General features: G+C 39.9%; 1 protein-coding gene across 2 annotated transcripts in view; it reads left to right on the forward strand.

Moving 5' to 3' along the window:
* The window catches only part of ptprua (protein tyrosine phosphatase receptor type Ua), a 176,233-nt gene extending 172,694 nt beyond the window's left edge, over window positions 1-3,539 (forward strand). For both annotated transcript variants that reach the window (XM_026300744.2, XM_026300745.2), the window contains 3 exons: window positions 487-644; window positions 1,366-1,501; window positions 2,488-3,539. In XM_026300744.2, the coding sequence (XP_026156529.1) occupies window positions 487-644; window positions 1,366-1,501; window positions 2,488-2,550 (357 nt within the window). In that variant the 3' untranslated portion in view covers window positions 2,551-3,539. The remainder of the gene's footprint in view (window positions 1-486; window positions 645-1,365; window positions 1,502-2,487) is intronic.
* The last annotated feature ends 15,743 nt before the right edge of the window (window positions 3,540-19,282 follow it).

Consider the following 19,282-nt stretch of genomic DNA (forward strand, 5'->3'; position numbering starts at 1 on the left):
GTAGTGGAGCATTCAGAAGCTGGGGAGCCAGGTAGTTTTCACTGGACTTCGTGGAGACCAAAACACAGCTAAAAGGAGGGAGGGAATATTTGACTTAATTTAGTGGACAAAACAGGATAGCACGATGGAGGTTATGTGGAATTGTTCTGATTTATTCATAAAATGTACTTTGTATTTTAACACATTTAAAATTTATACAAAAACCTTAATGTAATCTATGATAATATATGGGATCTTCTTGCCTACTGTAGTTCAGCACTGGCTTCACTACTGAGATGTGGTTGTTGCTGCTTGGTAAAAATGCATTGCTTAAGGCATCAGATTTTATAGCATGGTGGTTTATGGTTACATTAACTGAGTTACAGTACACTGTTACACACTGTGCCTTTAACAACCCATTAGAAGGGGTTTACTGCAACTTCATGGGATTACATTGTAAAAAAAACTCACATTTTCCTCCCTCTCCTCTACTGTCACTCTTCATAGCTTCAGGAAGGCCAGCTTGTGGTGCGTCACTTCCAGTTTCTGCGCTGGTCCCCATACCGTGATGTGCCCGACTCCAAAAAAGCCTTCCTAAGCCTTTTGGCTCAGGTTCACAACTGGCAGAGGGAATGTGGAGAGGGGCGCACTGTCGTCCACTGCCTGTGAGTCCACTTAACATCCAGCTACACTGTGCATATGTGTTTGTAATGGCCAGTATTTTATAGGCCTTGTTAGGCTTAATCAGTGTTCATGTGACATTTGTAATCTGACATTTAAAAGTATGGTTAATTCAACAGCTGCTCATGAATTTTATTTTCGTGTGAATGGAAGAGCTTTTGAAACCACTTTCAGGGTCTACACTAAAGGCTGGACAAGGCTACAGTGTGTTCTAATAAGATGTCAGAGAGCAGTAATATTCTTCACTTTAATGGCCATGGTCACACTTAAAAGATGTTTTTTTTTTCAAATGTATTAAATGTTATTAAACCTACAGAGGAAAAATAAACCATTTATGTGGTTACATCAGCTGCTTGGTTTGAGGTGCCTGCCTGCCATTAGATTTGTCCCCATTTCATGTCAGGGCCCTTTGATCTCTGGAGGTCAGACAGTGTATTAGACATATCATATCTAATTAAGTCCCTACTCCCGTATTTTACTGAGAACTTTACTCAGATATTCATCTGTAAAGTCTGGTAGTTGGCCTTTTTCTGACAGCATGCATGATTTGTGCTCAGTCAAACTGTGACATTTCATTCTGTAGCTCCCTCTTTGAGAAGCTGTCTGCCACATCTTGATTAGGCCTCTCATGTCTTTACACTTCAATTTTGTGTGTTTGTGTCTGTGTGTGTGTGTGTGCGTCTTTGTTCGCTCTTTCTGGAACAGGAATGGTGGTGGTCGAAGTGGTACTTTCTGTGCCTGCACCATGATCCTGGAAATGATTCGTCACCACAGCATGGTAGACGTGTTCTTTGCTGCCAAAACGCTGCGCAACTCTAAGCCAAACATGGTGGAAACAATGGTAAGCAAACAGGAGCCTTTACCGTTCAGAAGCACACAGAGTTTTCACTAAGGTCTAAAATCAGAGTTACCCTGGTTGCAGGATCTTGAAGAGTCCAAAATCCCATGGCAGTATAACATGAAATTGATTTTGCCTTCATTTACCAAAATAATAATTCAACATGAATTAAGTATTGAGTGACCACTTTATATATTAAATTGTCAATTGCGAAATGCATTTTCAAATTGAATAAAGAAGCCAATAAACTTCCATGTTTTATTCAAATCAGACAGTTTGAAAATTAAGTATGGAAAACACTCTGATTCATAGCTTATGGTCCTGTTTTGATTTGGTATGCCATCTAAAAAGGGGGACCACACCAGGGTTTGCCAGATGATTCCGGTCGAGAACAGATCTTTTTGGTGGTCGGTTCACACCAGACAAAATAAACCACACCAAGAAGGAAAACAAAATAGAGTTCCATTCACTCAGCTTAACGTTGGAAATCTTTGAAGGAAAATTAGGTATTTTGGGAAATGTGCTTTCTTACTCAGACTTAGTAAAAGATTTATTCCACTTTCATGTCTGTTTGTCTAACTATTGGACCAAGTTCATGTGGTGGCCTTATTCCTGGCCAAGTGCAGCAGTATTGTGACTATGAGTTAGCCAGCATAGACTCAGCTCACAATCACAGCTCCCAGCAAGAAAGCTGTTGTCCCAGTTTCCCACAAGTGTTTGTGCTAAGCTAACACAAACTCCCACTTCATTTTAAGTCTACAGGCAGTGATACTAAGCACTTCAAGTGTATCCCTGGAAATGTCTAACTACTCCTTAAAAACAAGTCGCCCTGTATATTAGAGGTTAAACACAGGTAGATGCACACACAATTTTACAGTACAACATTTGATGATTAAACTGGAACTCATTAATGCTAATGATTACTCTTATTATTATGGAAAATAATTTTGGTGACTTTTTGAAAACAAAACGTCTGTTCTGTTGCTTAGGAGCAGTATCGGTTCTGTTATGAGCTGGCCCAGGAGTACCTGGACTGCTTGGAAGTCAGATAGCACCTCTTCCTTTCCTCTTGTCCTTCTTCAAGGAGAAGATCTGAAGTTGACTGAGGGTCCTGGCTCCTGGATCTCTGCTCCTCACTTCTTAGTCCATGTCAACTGCTCTGGTTGTCTTCTTTGCCTGGATAAAACATTGTCTGCCATAATGACTGACTGAGAAAGCGCACTGGACAACTTGTAAAATACTACTGACACCTTTTTTGCTTTCCCTTGGCACCCTGATCCAACCTTTACTCTTTTGTGCCACTTTACATCTGCCAAACCAGAGGAAACTAACAGGAGTTGAGTTCATTTTATATATGACCACTGTCAAGGCAGTCGCACTACCTGTTGTACATTTCAACGATGGGACTTAAAGAGCTCTGCTTTATTCTGCCTTACTATGAACACACATACTGAAAGGGAACTGCAATTGATCTCAGTCACTGGGTGATATTTTGTGTTTGTTTGTAACACTGTAAATGGTGTAATCTGCTGTTGGTGAACATCCCATGTTGTACTGTACTATATTTGAACTTTATCATGGATGATGCAGATGTTTGGGGTTAACTGAGGATAAATAGGAAGGAAGTCAATCACATCCGAGGGGACATATCTGTACAGTAGATTTGTCTTGGACCTAATTGCTCTTTATTTATTCTTTGTGTATATAGCTGTTTTTTTCCTGTTTCTAGATGTTCTCAACGTCTTATTAATGTGCCAACCCATTCTCTCTGTGTCTGTAAATGGGGACCACTTCAGCATCTGCATGCCAGTCTTAAGTGTTTCATTGCAGTGTGTGGCCCACGTCTGCTTTAGGATGGGTTCTGTAACATGAATCCTTCTACTAGTCCCAAGAGAGCTCTGTAAGAATAACCTTTTGTTGCTGTGAGAAAACGGCGAATATCTGTTGCTTTCTAAATTTGTATTTATTCAATGTGTTTTCTTTTCTAAATAGTGTATAAAACAGGAAAATAAATAAAATATGTTGTTGCTTAACACCCACACTTTCTGGAGAGGTCTTTTTTTTTTACATGTCACAGCTAGGGGCAGGGGCAGAGGTGGACCCAGGCTGGGCACAGGTCCCCTCTGGAATCTGACTGCTGACTACTCCAGGTGCCATCCTCACACAGACTCAAAAGCTGTTAAGTGGTTGGCTTAATAGCATCATGGATGAATTACTGAATAAGTCTCTGGGCCCAGTGTGTTACAATGAAATAATTTTTAACATTTTTGGTTGGAAAATTAATTGAATTGCCCCTGCCACCCCCCAAAACCCTGAGTGTTCCAGGATAATTGGTAGATAATGGATCAATGGACAGATGGAAGATAATCAAACAATGTGGAAGAAATACAGGGTGATGCAAAATAAATACAAACAAAACCACAAAGAGATGCAAAATTGCAGACACAGTGTCTCAGTCTGGGGGGGACTTGCTCTTCTGTTATAATCTGTCTCATGGTCAAGGTTATTTGCAGTTACAAATAGAAGCCATTTAATGATACAGTTTTGGAGACTTTAGTTAATTTATTACACTGAATAAATAATGAAAGTATTTACAAGTGCCAAGAATTCAAGATTCCAATTTAAGCTTACTCCTTTTATAAATGTGCCTTTCTTTAAAACAGTGCCCCACTCTGCAGTTTCTAAAGCCGGCCCTGCTCACAGAGCTCTGGCTGGATGTATGGTCTATGCAGCACTCTGCAAAGGTGTTTTTAAGCAATTACAAGTTTGTGAGGGAAGAGCTAATGATCACCATTGCCCCAACCTGTATCCAGCAGATATTGCTGCTTAAAAACACCACAGGTCATTTTCTTGACCTGTATTTTAATTTACGCTTATCATTTAATTAGCAAGTTTAATGGACTTTTTTTTTTATCATCACCACCAAACTGAGCCTCTAGTAGTTAGCCACCTCTTTAATTGCAGAGTCTTGATGAGCCATTGTTTGAGAGCTCAACTCCTTTAATCTGCATGTGGCAGTTTACAAGAGATGTCGCATCTCGTTACTGTGTTTTACGAGTGGCTGATAAGATTTAGTAATTGACAATTTGACCCATTTCTTCCATCTGTTTCATATCAATATACTGTACCCCCTGTCTGTGCACTTTTTAAATAAGAGACAGGACACTAGCAAGCACTAACATATGTAGAGTAAACTGCATGGACAGCTGGGCAAATGAACTCCAGAAATAGTCAAACAATGTGAGAAAGGGTCAAAGGACATGCTGGGCTGTAATTGTTTGACTGTCAGTATTGTCTCTCAGGTTCAATTACACTCTCCCTTTGTATTTCCAAAGCAATAAATCTCCCTTTACGGCATTTAAAAGATGAGGCAAAGCCACATAATGCATGCTGGATGAAAAACACAATTGGTATTGTGTGCAGTGCACAAAAGAACAAGAATGACGCTCTTCTCAAAGCATCTGTTTTATGTCAGATTGCACAAACCTGGAAATGTGGTTTTTCTTCATATGCTGCTGGAAAGAAAACACACATCTTCAGTCATCTTTGGTGTGCCTGCCTCTTTCTCCTTGAGGCTGATCTGAATGCTTAGAGTTTAGTTTGAGTCTCATTGTTGCAGCGGCAGTGTCTGTAATTACTGTAGTGGCCATTGTTTCGAATATAAAGAATGTAGTCAATTGCTGGAACTGCGACTTTTCTAGATGATTGAATGCAGTGAAAAACAGAAAGCGGTCTTGTGAGAATGCTTATTTGGATGATTTCATTAATCACTGGACATTTTCTATATGTGCCCACTTGCAGGGAATTTATATTCATTCCAGGCAATCAACAGAAACATACTGATACCTAATTATTTCAAAAAAGGTGAAAATAAAGCTCAGTAATCTTAAAAGTAGTGTCACCACTTTCACTACAGCTTCACACATGAATAGTGTTTTATATGCTCTTTTGTTTCATTTTTCATTGTCACAACCTCCTACTAAGCAAATACAACAGACTTATGCGTGCCTTTTGATTGTTCAAATTCTCACTCACGAGTTATTAATATCCACATAAAAGAGCAGTCACACTGAGCTGTTTGAGCCAATGATAAACAATGTTGGGCCGATTTCCATCACAGATCTGTTGGTGGTGGGTTAGTTTGTCTTTAGATGAGTCCAGTAAGCTCTGCAGGACTAGCCTTTTCTTATCCCCGTTGTGTAAGTCCACACCATTTTATCTCCTTTAATCAGTCAGTAGTTTGCTTTCAGACGGCCAAATGGGCTGATGACATGTACACAAATGAGAGATCAGATCCTAGCACCATGTCATCACAAGTCTACAAAGGGAAAGTTGTACAAACAGAAAGATGCATTTCCTCACCTTGCAGGCTTTGTGCTAAGGCTGCAGCCCTGCAGTGTGTAGCCACATGAATCAATTAATATCTCCTTCATTTTGACACAAATTCACCATGGGAGGTGGGCCACAGCCCAGCTGGTGAATAGAGATGTATCTGTGTGCCTGCCCCGGCTGATGGCAGATTCAATTTGAGCTCACTTTATCTCCATGTGGATTCATCTTATCTGTGACACGACTTTAAATTGCATTAAATTAGATTGCTCTTAGCGGGTATGTGGACCGGAAGCTTCTCTCATCTCTTTACATGGTCAAATTGAATAATGTTGCTCAAGGTCTGCAAAACATATTTCAAGATCCTAAGGCTGCTGATGATAAAAGCTGGTGTTTTTTTTTTTTTTTTTTTTTGTTGTTGTTTCTTTAAAGAAAATGTCTCAGTCAGTGTGGCAATCATTGATTATGTCAAGTCTGGATGATAGAAGATCCATGAAGGCACCCATTAATGGCAAATATGTGGTTTGGTAAGAAGGCAGCACATCAGTCGAGGTAGCCTGTGGCAGTGCTGAAAACCTACGAAAAAAATGATGAGACTGTGCTCCCACCCACGGCATAATCTACTGAGGTAGGAGGGAAGATGCAAAGCGATGGCCAGGGGCAAGTCAATAATGACCCTGCTATATCCCAGTGGCTTGCAGCTCACAGGCCCTACACCTCCATCTTCAACTTCTCTGTGTGACAGTAAGCTGAGAGGGAAGCTGAGGGGGGTCTAAGATGATCGTGACCTACACTGATCTGACTTACACACACACACAAATACACACCTGTACCATGTCCAGCTCATGCTGAAGAATGGGACATTGGGACTTTCTATTCATTTGAAAATGTAATGAAGGTAAAGGGTTTTTGTTTTGGCTGGACAGTCGAGAGGCAGATATGGAAACCAGAACAGAGGAAAATCCATCAAAAGCAACAATTCCCAGTTGGGATAAAAATAGTGCTGTAGCTCGAACTAAAAACTGAGTTTATGGCTCAAACAAGAATCTTAAATTTTTCAAATTATATTTATTGAACTAGCTGTTCATTTATACTTTCTGCAAGTTTACTTAAATTTAATGTAAATTTATTCATTTAAACTATACTGAATACCAATAACTGTCCAAGAACTGTGTCTCTGCTATCCCTATACTTGCTGTCAAATTGTTGCATTTTTCCCACAAACTTATTGGAAAATTGTGCTGCTATTTTAATCAGTGTCTTATGTCCTAATGATTCTATTGTATGCATTTATTTAATGCCCCAAAAGTAATCCAATGTAACCCTGTACTGCAGCCCTGTATAAATGTAGAAACCATGTCATTATATTTCTCCAGTGTATTGGTACCTCTTGTGCACCACATCGATAGCAGGCAAATAACACACCAGATCAAATCAGCAGACCTGATGTAAGAATCCTAAAGTGCTGTTAGTGGTTCTTATATGGCAAGTAGATTGTACGTTGGAAAAGTGAATTGTCATTATAGTTAACAGAACACTACTGCTAAACTAAATGCCCTGTTTTTAAAAAAGGAGTTAACAGGGGATTTTCTGCAAATTGTAGTAAATTGCAATTGTTTTTTAGATTAAACAAAGGAAAAAATATGGAATCACTCAATTCTTAGGAAAATATGGAATCATGAAAAAAAAAAACACTAAACACTAGTACTTTGTTGCACCACCTCTGGCTTTTATAACAGCTTGAATTCTCTGAGGCATGGACTGAACTATTGACAAACAGTGGGGATAGGACAATGTGATTTTTCTCTATAAGATTTGATGCACAATATGATGTTTATGATTCGATTTAATCACAATACAATTAAAATTTCAATGACAATATGTGACTGCAGAAAACTTTATTCCACCTTTTCCCTTTTCTAGCACTAGTTTGTAAAGAAAAAACATACACAGTTAAAATGAAATAACACCACCGCAGCTGTAGAGCTCCTGTGAAAGAAGGCTGTCACTCACAGGCGACTGACTCAGGGCACCCGTATCCCCTGCTGGGTGTGCGCCAAACATTCTATGTGAGAGCCAAGTCTGTTTTCAGTCACAGCACAGCTATTCCACTGCAGCCAGTTTAACAACTTCTGCAACTTTAGCTCCCATGTGTGCTTGAAGCAGAGGACGAGTTTGAAAGACGTAGCTAGATATCTCCCAGTTCTCCCTCATGATGTGCTCTGTTATTGTGATATAGATCTAAGTGGAACAGGAAGTCCAGCTGTCTGTTGTTAGTGAAATGGCTTTCCATAACCTGTCTGGTTTCTCAGTAGAGATTTGGTATGACAAAACTAAAGGCTTTTCTTAGTGTTTTGGCTCCAATACTGCCAGCAACTTTCTAAACCCACTGCTTTCAACTACAGAGAATGGCTGTAGGTTGGTTGAAGTGAAGTTGCCAGTTGCTGTAGTTATTTGTTTAGTATGCATACAATTTGTGGGAGAGGTCTAGAAAATTTTATTTATTTTTATTTTGCCTTCAGACTACTTAACCAGGAATTCCCACTGAGATTGTAGGTCTCTTTTATAAGGGAGACCTGAGTAAACTAGCAGCCATACAAAGTCAGAACATACAAAATACACAGTGAACAATAAAAAAATAAAACAATAGTAAAATAACAGCTATTCATACACAATGGCTTCTCAAGAAAAGCAATAACATTTCTCCCTCACTGCATTCTTTGTGATACTCTTGAACTAAACAGGGCCATTCTTTTGGTGTCTTTGGTAGTTTATGGTTAAGGTTGACCATAGCTTATAGTAAAGATGACTGCGTCCTCTGCAGTATAAGTGTGGAATAGGCAATGGAAAATGTTTAGAATGGCTATTGACTTGCGTTATGTTATCTTATTTAGAAAAAATATAAAGGAGACCGTACAATACATATCGTTAGACCATGCGATACATTTCATGACGGTCTTGTATCGCAATATATCCCATTGTCCCATCTGTAACAGTATTCTTCATCACGCCCGCTCCTTCTTTCTCTGATTGCAGTTGCCACATCAGCTTTGCAGGTTGGAGCCTTGTCATGGACCATTTTCTTCAATTTCCACTATAGATTTTCAATTGGTTTGAGGTCTGGACTATTTTCAAGCCATGTCACTGACATTATATGACTTTCTAAGTTTTCATGCCTTTTGCCCCATGGCAACATGCATTATCATCCTAAAAATTGATGTCATTATCACCAAACATCCTTTCAGTTGCATGTCAGTACCTGTACCTTTACCTGGCATGCAACCCCATATCATCAGTGATGGTGGAAATCTTTTCTTCAGTCATTTTCATACATTTCATTGGTGCAACAGCTCACCAAAGTGTGCAAGCACTCTTTTTAACTGCAGACTAATTATCAGATTTAATCTGATGCAGGTGTTTTTTTAGAACTGAAAATTGCAGGGTGGTTTCATAATATTTTCCTCAGAATTGAGTAATTCCATTTGAGCTCCATTTTTCTCTTCTGCTTGAACTAAGAAAACAATTGCAATTAACCAGAATTAGCCAGAAGGCTGGAATGTTAAATAAAAATATTTTTGTTGCATGTTTGTTATTTGCTTTGTTTTGGAACAACTGAATGAACATCCTCCAAGACAAGAGTGGTGATTCCATAAGACTAGCAATATGAACATAAAATGGTTCTATATCATACTTGGTTTCTCTTCCCTCTCTGCAGCCTAACAGACCTGGGTAAATCCCAATTCTACTAATTGCATCCATGTTTCCTTCACCTGCCTTTTCCTTGCATCTTAGTCTCACCCACATAAAATGCAAGGAAAAGAGGCAAAGACAGAGGACCCAGGAAACATATTTTAAGAGATAATCCTTAATGTGGAGCAAACTGATTTCTAATAAAGGAAGTGTCAATCTTTAACAGACATCTGTGAATGATGCATTTGTGTATCCTCTGTTGTAGATCCCTCAGGCAACCTAGTTGTCCTGGCTTCGCAGAGCAGAAATAAGAGTAAGAAACAACTTCCGGGTCAACTGAAGATGGAGCAGCACGGAGCAATAACACAAAGATTCAGGCCTGATGTCACAGCCGTAGCTACATGTGCACCCACTGGCACTGTGGTCACAGCCAGTAGCTGTGGCTATAGTTGGGGCTCGGCTCACCAGCGTGAAGTTGGTCTGCCACCCCACAAAAACTACAGGAAAATATTCTCACTCCTTGGTGATTTGCTTGTGCTGATTGTCCCATTGAAATGTTTCTTTGTGCTGGTCTGTTTTTTTAGATATTAAAGATTATTTTAGAGTCCTTTTAGAGTCCTTCTGAGGGCACTTTGCCCCCACCTTCTCCAAATTGACCCTCAATTTTTGCTTGTGCTATGTTGCCAGGTTTTTTTTGTTTTGTTTTGTTTAAAATAAAAGGTATTTGTACTGGATTGTGCTTTGGTTTTACTTTATTAACTGCAGTTCTGTCATAATTGCCTTACCTGACAATCGCCTAATGCCTCCCTGGAGTGTCTCCTTCCTTGTTCACACTGCGAGGCAGCCACCGGTCAGTAGTTGATATATTAAATTAATTTGCCCATTATGGCAGGAACAATCCTGTCACATAACCCAACAGAATGGACCATAATAAAGTACAAGAATATTTATGGATCTATTCATCCAAATTTCTCTGGTTAAATTGTGCTGTCAACCAAAAATAAATAAATGAATGAATAAAGGTTAGGAGTACAGACCTTAGTGATGGTTGAAATGCCAATAGAAAAGAAAGGAAAGCAAAGCAAGTGCTTTGTTCCTGGTTTATTTAGAAGGAGTATATTAGCTACACATCATTTTGTCACTAAGGGGCGCTCTGACGGGGTAAGAGTTTAAGGTACAGTGGTGTGAAAAAGTGTTGGCCCCCTTCCTGATTTCTTATTTTTTTGCATATTTGTCACACTTTGTTTCAGATCATCAAACAAATTTAAATATTAGTCAAAGGTAACACAAGTAAACACATCATGCAGTTTTTAAATGAAGGTTTTTATTATTAAAGGAAAACAAAATCCAAAACTACATGGTCACTCTCTATCTTTTCTTTGCTTCCTCCAACAAAACCCTCTGGTTTTTTCACTGGCTCTGCCATGGTGTTGGTTTTAAGAACCCCATGACAGATCATTTCGTCTTATAGTTAGCTGATGACTAACTCCACCCAGACTATCAGTAAAATGTGACGTTTGTCGTAAAGCAGGTCGCACTCTTCAGCTGGCAGCCAGTGTTAATTTCGTTGACGACAAGTTTTCACTGACGAAAACGAGACGTTAACTAAATAAAAATTAAATGATGACGACGAAAACTAAACAAAAATATATTGACATTTTCGTTGACTAATAAAAACGAGACGAAAATGTGAGGGAGGGACGTTTTTAGAAAAGATCCAATCAGAATTAATCTTCTTAGATGCACATTTGAAAAGTAACTGATCCACCTATAGTGACGCGGGATATCATCATAGCCTACACTGGGTTTCTGTGTGACTTAAACTATAATGAAATGGAAACAGTTGGAGAAAACAAAGAGAAGATATATGGGTCAGTTTCATCTTTGATGCAATGGCATTATTGCTAAATACAGTTTTTCTCTTAAATATTTTGGAGTTGCTCTTTTGCTTTAAAGAATGAAGAATGTCATAGGCAGGTTATAAACGATGCATATCTAATTTTTGGTCTTTTATGGAAAGGCCATATTCCATATATATTTAATGAAACTTGTTTTTCATTGTGGAATGCAGATGCACCCATGGGGACTTCATATAAGATAAGGGAAGTAACACCGCCCAGAACACATAAAAGACAAAAGGGAATAACAACTCCATATATGGTAATACAATAAATTCCTTTTGGTGGAAAACTACTGGTATGGTAGGGTGGGCAACTGCTATAATAGTGTATAGTTTTCACCTATAGATTCAGATCTCTCTGCCTGCTTGTGTGAGCTGATCTCCAGAGACGTCTCTGTACTTTTATAACAAACCGGTGTGCCGATTCCTAACTTCCACTCCGTCCTCTTTTATCCCTCCATTAATGAACTCGGGTGAAGGTCTCAAGGTCTGACTTTTCAACGTCATTTAATTTTAATTTAGAATAATTTGTATATTACAATAGTTTTACTAAATTACACTTAAATTAAACCCAATAGATTTAGTCGACTAAAATCTTATGCTATTTGGTCGACTAAAAGTAGACTAAAACTAAAACAAAGCAGATGACTAAAATATGACTAAAACTAAAGTTGCATTTTAGTCAAAAGACTATGACTAAAACTAAATTAAAATCTGCTGTCAAAATTAACACTGGCTGGCAGCAGATGGCGGGGCTGACTGATCCTACCCAAACATGAAAGTTACATAGTGCTGTTTCAGCTGATGGGAGCCCGCTCAGGCTGCAGCGGTTAAGAGTTGTTCTACCACTTAAATAATTTTAGAGACATTATTTTGAGGTCAAAAAACTACATAGTGTTGTTTTAAGGTTGCATATTAGTTACAAAACACAATATATATAATGACTGGTTGAAAAATAAAGGCCAGAATTATTCTCGCAATCAATGCTAATCTATTTTTTTTCTTAAACTAGATGCCCAAAAATCCAGCAGCAGACAAGTTTTCCATTTTTGCAGTTCTCTGCTCATCAAAAGAAGCCACACTCCAAAATGGCAACATAGCCACTCCTACTGCCAGCGTCTGGACAGAGCTGAGTGAGCAGCTGGGAAACAAGGTCTCTGTGAAGGCCCTGTACACTTTTGTTAAATTAAACAGACACAACATCTGGTCAGCTTTAGGGTTCAGTAATCACCAAAGTGATCCTGAAACTAGTGATGACACATTTTGACTCCACTTCCCTTTCTCTCAGACTGAAAAATTGTCAGGCTTTTCAGCTTGAAGTTCTTTTTGACAAATGGAAGGAATTTATTCCTGAAAAGGTTGAATACAGAAACTATTCTGCAACTCAAAAGAGTGAATATACAATTCTGAAGCCTGGTACCTGTACTCACTTCATAAAGAAGCAGACTTGGAAGGAGGGGAAATTCACCTGCACATTTGTATTTAAAACCAACAAGATCTATCCATCAGCCACAAGTAATTACACTGAAATCAGAGGCTCCTGTAAGGAGTGTCTTGGTCATCTTGACATAACATGTGACAGACAGCCTGCAATTAACAGCCCAGTGGTGCTCAAATGTTTAATAAAAAACACTGATGACTCCTTACACACACTGCTGTCCCAAGCGTTTCATGTCTAGACACTTGCGTGTGCAGACAGCCATAGAACAGTGTGAGGGCAGGATGGAATCCCATGTATGACAGGCATCACAGGCAACAAGGTTGATGGATTTTGGAGATCCACAGTTTTTGTGCTGAACACGTGTGCATTTGATGCTTTTTGTCAGTGCTAATGTTGCACTTTCTGTGACAATTTTTCTTTTCAAAATTTTGTTAGCAAAGAATCTGACAACCAATTCCTGCAGCTGGTGAAAGCCATCGACACAGAGGGTATGACCCAACAGACCTACTTACAGAGGGCAGAGCTGCTGAGTGCAGTGAAGCTGTCTAATTGAAGTCTGGTGCCCTCCAAATCCCTGCACAGTGCCTCATCTCTACCATCATTGAGAAGACAATGAGGAATATTATAATTGTTTATCTGACAAAGCAGTGTTCCTCACAGTAATGCAATCTCACAGCACGGATGACAAGGGAAGTTCCATTTGTTTCTAATCCCATTGCCATCCTGCAGGCTTCTAGCATGGCTCATCTTGAGACTGCTGTGAAACAAGGACTGAACGTTCCTGAGTCCCCCTGCCTCAGGTCAATCCAAAATCCATTGCAGAGTCCCTCTGAATTAAAAAAAAAAGACTGCACATCAGCAAACGTGATCTGTGCAGGAAAGGTTTCTCGCAGCTAGTCTGGGAGAACTTGCGTGGATTGACACTGACCTTGGGAGCCATTTCAGAGCAACTCCACCAGAAAAGAATGCCTGTCACAGAGAATTTCCATTGTGTCAATTTCCATCCAACCTGGCGCTCCAAGGAAAGACATGTACTCTGTGTTATACAGGAAAGATTGATCATTTATGATCCAGTTGCAGTATTTTCTTTTCTTCTTCATTATTTTCTTTTTTCTAATAGTGCAATTTAGGAAGCAATGCTCGTAAACATCTTTGTTTTAAAATTCTTAGTTTGGTTTATTACTGGTAGATATGTTTAATGTTCCTCTTTAAAATATTCCATAGTTAGTGTTATCAGTATGTTCAATTGTGCACATAAAGTTAATTTTACTAATCAAAAGAATTTTTTTCTTAATTCAGTTAGTTTCAAATATATACACTCCCCTCCAAAAGTATTGGAACAGTGAGGCCAATCCCTTTATTTTTCCTGTAGACTGAAAACATTTTGGTTTCACATCAAAAGATGAATATGAGAAAAGAGATCAACATTTCAGTTTTTATTTCCAGGCATCTATATCTCAATCTGAAACACAACTTAGAAGTTTGCATTATTTGTAACAGAACACCAAATTTTAAGGTGAGCAAAAGTGTTGGCAGCACAAACGAAGCACAATAAATGAGAATATTTTGCTGGTGTTTTGTGTGGCTTGGGGCCCGGTGCTCAGCCCTGGCATGGCAGGAGAAGCACAGGTGTAACTGATGATGCTTATGACCTCTATGTCCCAGCCAGTGTGTCAGTACTATCCCACACACACACTAACTGGCATATGATACTGAAAACAGCCAATAATAATAAATTACCTTATTAGACCCACCAACCTGAGGAGAGACAGCAACTGTCTGAATGGATAAATTCATTGCTTTTAAAACAGTCAGGCTGGTAGAACAAAAGGACTGGGCATTGACATACAAATGAGAATTCACGTTCTGCCAAGTGCGAGTCCACGAGTCCAGTCTTTATGTTATTAGTTAAGGAACTGCAAACTGTTAATACTGAAGGAGCAGTTGTTGTTTGGCCCAGTTGTAATGTTTGCTGCATGTGCTGTTTATTTGTGATCTAGCTCAGGGTAAGTTTGTTTTTTTGGCCACTAGCAATGCTCAGCCAAGTCAGTCACTTAGACACTACTGATGGTTTTGTCCATTTGGATGAGACCCCCTGTGTAAGATGTATGTTGGTAGTTTTACACCTGTAGTGGTGTTTAGCTAACTAAGTTGAATTTGCTCCCTGAACGGAAAGGATAAGGCAGGTAATGTTGCTAGCTTTTGCTGTCGATTTGTGGTTTATGACAGATTTGAAAATGAATTTGAAAATGTCTGTACCTTCTGTTTAAAATGAAACTGTACTATGTACTATATATTACAAGAATCAAAGTGTATGTGGCTGCACAAAGTGTAACTTAAGGGCATTATTTACACTTAAGCCGGCATATATAGCCAACAGTATGATGATGGAGAATTTTGCTTTAGGACAAAAATACTGTGAGCAGGATGAGATAAAAGTCCTCGGTGTCATCCACGCTGTATATGAAATAATACCATGACACTAACTTTATGGAAATATAACAAAATGTACTTGTTCTTCATTCATATTTATTATTCATATTTGGGCTGTTTTCTGTAGTAACAGCATGGCCACCCAAATGAAAAAAATAAATATTTTTGTATATGTGCACTATAAATCTGCTTTAGTACATTAAAAACATATTTTTCATGTATTATTGGGTACTTTTGCTTACCAAAAAAGTACACTACTGTTAAAATATGCTTGAAACATTTCACATATACTTGTTGCAAAGGTAAAAAATATATACTGACTTTAACTTACAGTGTATTACTAATACACTTTGAGCCAACGTAAATGTACTTGAAATATTCTCTGAACTCACTTTATGTAGGAAATACAATAGAGTGAGGTTTGAAATTAGGAAAAAAAAATGTATATGAAGTATATTTAAAAGTTAAAGTATATATATATATATATACCGTCGTGAGACAGGTTAGTTTTACCCTACTGATGATGTGTTGTTGCAATATATATATATATATATATATATATATATATATATATATATATATATATATATATGCTGCAAACGGCAGCTGCTATCACAACTAGAGATTGAAGAAATACAACACACATGCCATGGCAAGGGGGAGCCAGGACGCCAGGTCAGGGGGGAAACAACACCACCCCCACCCGAGATTGGGTACCAAGCCCCAATGACAAGCCCCGACACGCTCAACACAAGAGCAGCTGACCTGAGAGTGAAGATCGTAGGCAACATGGACACCTGGAACCTCCGCAGCCGGTTACCAAGACTAAGTGAAGTACTCTCTGAAAGTCTACTAGAAGATGTGAATGCAGCATTACGAACAATCCCCACTGTGACCATCACCGAGACCAACAAGCTGATATACACCACGGCAACAGTGATCCTTGAGATGCTTGGCCACAGAATACATTCCACCACCAAGGAGCAGTACCCTGCCTGGAGAAGGAGGTTAGAGGCAAAAATAAGGGCAACACGGAGAGAAGCCAACTATCAGAACTGCAGAGAAGGGGGATGAAGTTGGGTAAGAAATACAGCAGTGTTAGAATAAGGGCATTGTAAATTGCTAACTGTGTTATGAGAATTGTCATTTTGCAGACAGATTTATGTAAAGGGTGTAACCAGGCATGTCATAGTTGAGGAAACCCAGGTTTTCTGTGCAAATCACCAAGACATGTAAATGTATGGATGTGAACTCTGTATGAACTCTGAAGTTAACCTATGTTTCAACTTTCCCCTGTTGTGTAAAGTGAGACGGTGCCTGGAACCCATGTAACCACCTCCAGATATAAATTAAAGTGTTCTAAGCGGGCTCGGGGCTGCAGCCGGGGATAGCACCAAGTGTGCATCTCCTAAAAGTCACGAGCTCAACCTAGAAAAGAAAGTCTCTGTGTAGATGTTTGACTAGAACCAACATTTATTGGTGTTTCCGCCCGGTTTCCAATACAGCATCAACGGTGAAGAGGAGGACGAGGACGCTGGAAAACTGTGCACAGTCGGTCCCATAGGGGACCGAGGAAAATCCACCCTCGTGAATTCGACGGGAGGTCGGTGTCTACTCGCCTGAAAAGATCCTCTTCACTTCTGCTGCTTGACGGAAGCCGGACAAGAGACGTATCTGCAGAAATAGGTGAGCTGCGTTGACTTCTATGTCAGGGACATAGCAGTGTCAGGGACACTAGAGAGCAGCTGCAGAGTTCGTCAGGGACGAACCCTATGTCAGGGACATAGTAGTGTCAGGGACACTAGAAAAGTAAAAGCAGCAGCGCAGGGACAGTTTGGGAAATGTAACCTTTACCTCATGGAAGTCGTGAAACAGCCTATAGACCATGAAGTACTTTCAGACATGCAGAAAAGAGCCCCACCGGCTGAACAGCAACTCTGGCTCAAAGAAGGAGCCATAATTGAGCAAGACCTTTTTAAGATTAAAGACAAACTTTGCCTACCTAGAAGTCTCTATCATACGGCAGCTATTTTGACGCATGGGCCTTGCCATGTGTCAACAGGAGGGATGGTATATGCAGTGGAAAAGTATTTTCATGCACCAGGTTTTAATAACTACTCAAAAAATTTTTGTAAATCCTGTTTGACTTGCTGTAAGCATAACCCACAGGGAAATCTCAGACCAAAGAGAGGGAGATTCCCCAATCCGGACTATCCATTCCAAGTTATTCACATGGATTTCATAGAGTTGTCACAATGTCAGACATACAAGTATTGTCTTGTTTTGATAGATGCATACTCTGAGTGGGTTGAGATTGTGCCCAGCAAAAGTGCTGATGCACTAACAGTGGCCAAAGCGCTGTGTAAAAGTATAATCCCAGATCATGGGATTCCACAGCGAGTCTACAGTGGATAATGGTCCACATTTTGTAAATGAAGTAGTTACGCAGATGTCTAAATATCTGTGGGTTTTGAGTTGAAGAACCACTGTTCATACCATCCCCAAAGTGCAGGCCTGGTAGAAAGAACTAATGGCACTATAAAGATGAGACTGAGGAAAACTATGGAGCAAACGGGAAGGACATGGGTGGAATGTCTCCCCCTGGTGAAAATGTATATGAGGGTCACGCCAACAGACAGAGGCCTGACCCCATTTGAAATCCTTTATGGAAGATCTTTTACACTTCCCATTTGTGAGAATGTGTGTGAAAAACCTCAAGGAGAAACTACTCTAGCTGAATGGATGAGCAAGATGTTGCAAACTAGAGAAGTCATGAGTGCAAATAATCTGCCAAGAGATGTTTTGTCTCCACAGGTGCAGAGAGTCAAGCCTGGTGACCAAGTCCTGATAAAGGTCATCAAGAGGAAGACTTGGTCCACTCCTAAGTGGGAGGGGCCCTATACAGTGATCCTGACCACTCCCACTGCAGTAAAGATTCAGGAGAGACCTACGTGGATTCATCAGAGCCACTGCAAGATACTACAGCCACTAGGAGCCGAGTAAGGTGGAAGTCGGCCGGTATCAAAACCCTTGGCTGCTGAAGAGACCATCTGATCCTTACTCCCAGCTATGGCTCTCCATCGGCTGATTCTGTGTCTAGGGACACTAAGTATTGTCTGTTATGTAAGCACAGACGAGACTGTAAATACCACTTGCTCCCAACAAAGGGGTTTCCAATTCGGCATACAGCTACAAAAACTACGGATCAGGACCTACCAAGTATCCTCTTGCAGACATGCTACAGGTTGTGTAAATACTGATTATGTGTGAACTGTTTGTGCTCTGATAGAGGACCAGAGGTGGTCGCCCAGGAGCCTGGGGGCCGGTTGGGAATTTTTCCTTTACAGAAGGTTTTCGCCCAACCCCTCACAGAGCCTTGCTTCTCCAAATCTTGTTTAGTCATAATGACGAGTTTCCAGAAAATCCTACAAGGAAGATGGAAAACTCTGATACTATGTTGAAAATGACAAACAGGAGGGAAATGTTAGAATAAGGGCATTGTAAATTGCTAACTGTGTTATGAGAATTGTCATTTTGCAGACAGATTTATGTAAAGGGTGTAACCAGGCATGTCATAGTTGAGGAAACCCAGGTTTTCTGTGCAAATCACCAAGACATGTAAATGTATGGATGTGAACTCTGTATGAACTCTGAAGTTAACCTATGTTTCAACTTTCCCCTGTTGTGTAAAGTGAGACGGTGCCTGGAACCCATGTAACCACCTCCAGATATAAATTAAAGTGTTCTAAGCGGGCTCGGGGCTGCAGCCGGGGATAGCACCAAGTGTGCATCTCCTAAAAGTCACGAGCTCAACCTAGAACAAAGAAAAGAAAGTCTCTGTTTAAATGTTTGATTAGAACCAACAAGCAGGCTGTCCATACCAGAGGCCCTGGAGACTGCCAAACAACGACTCACAGCCCTGGCCACACGCCTGAAGAGGTACACCAGAGAAATAGAAGCACGGAGAATAAACAGGATGTTCTCCACCGAA

Source organism: Mastacembelus armatus, chromosome 11, assembly GCF_900324485.2.
Source record: "Mastacembelus armatus chromosome 11, fMasArm1.2, whole genome shotgun sequence".
Classification (NCBI taxonomy): Eukaryota; Metazoa; Chordata; class Actinopteri; order Synbranchiformes; family Mastacembelidae; genus Mastacembelus; species Mastacembelus armatus.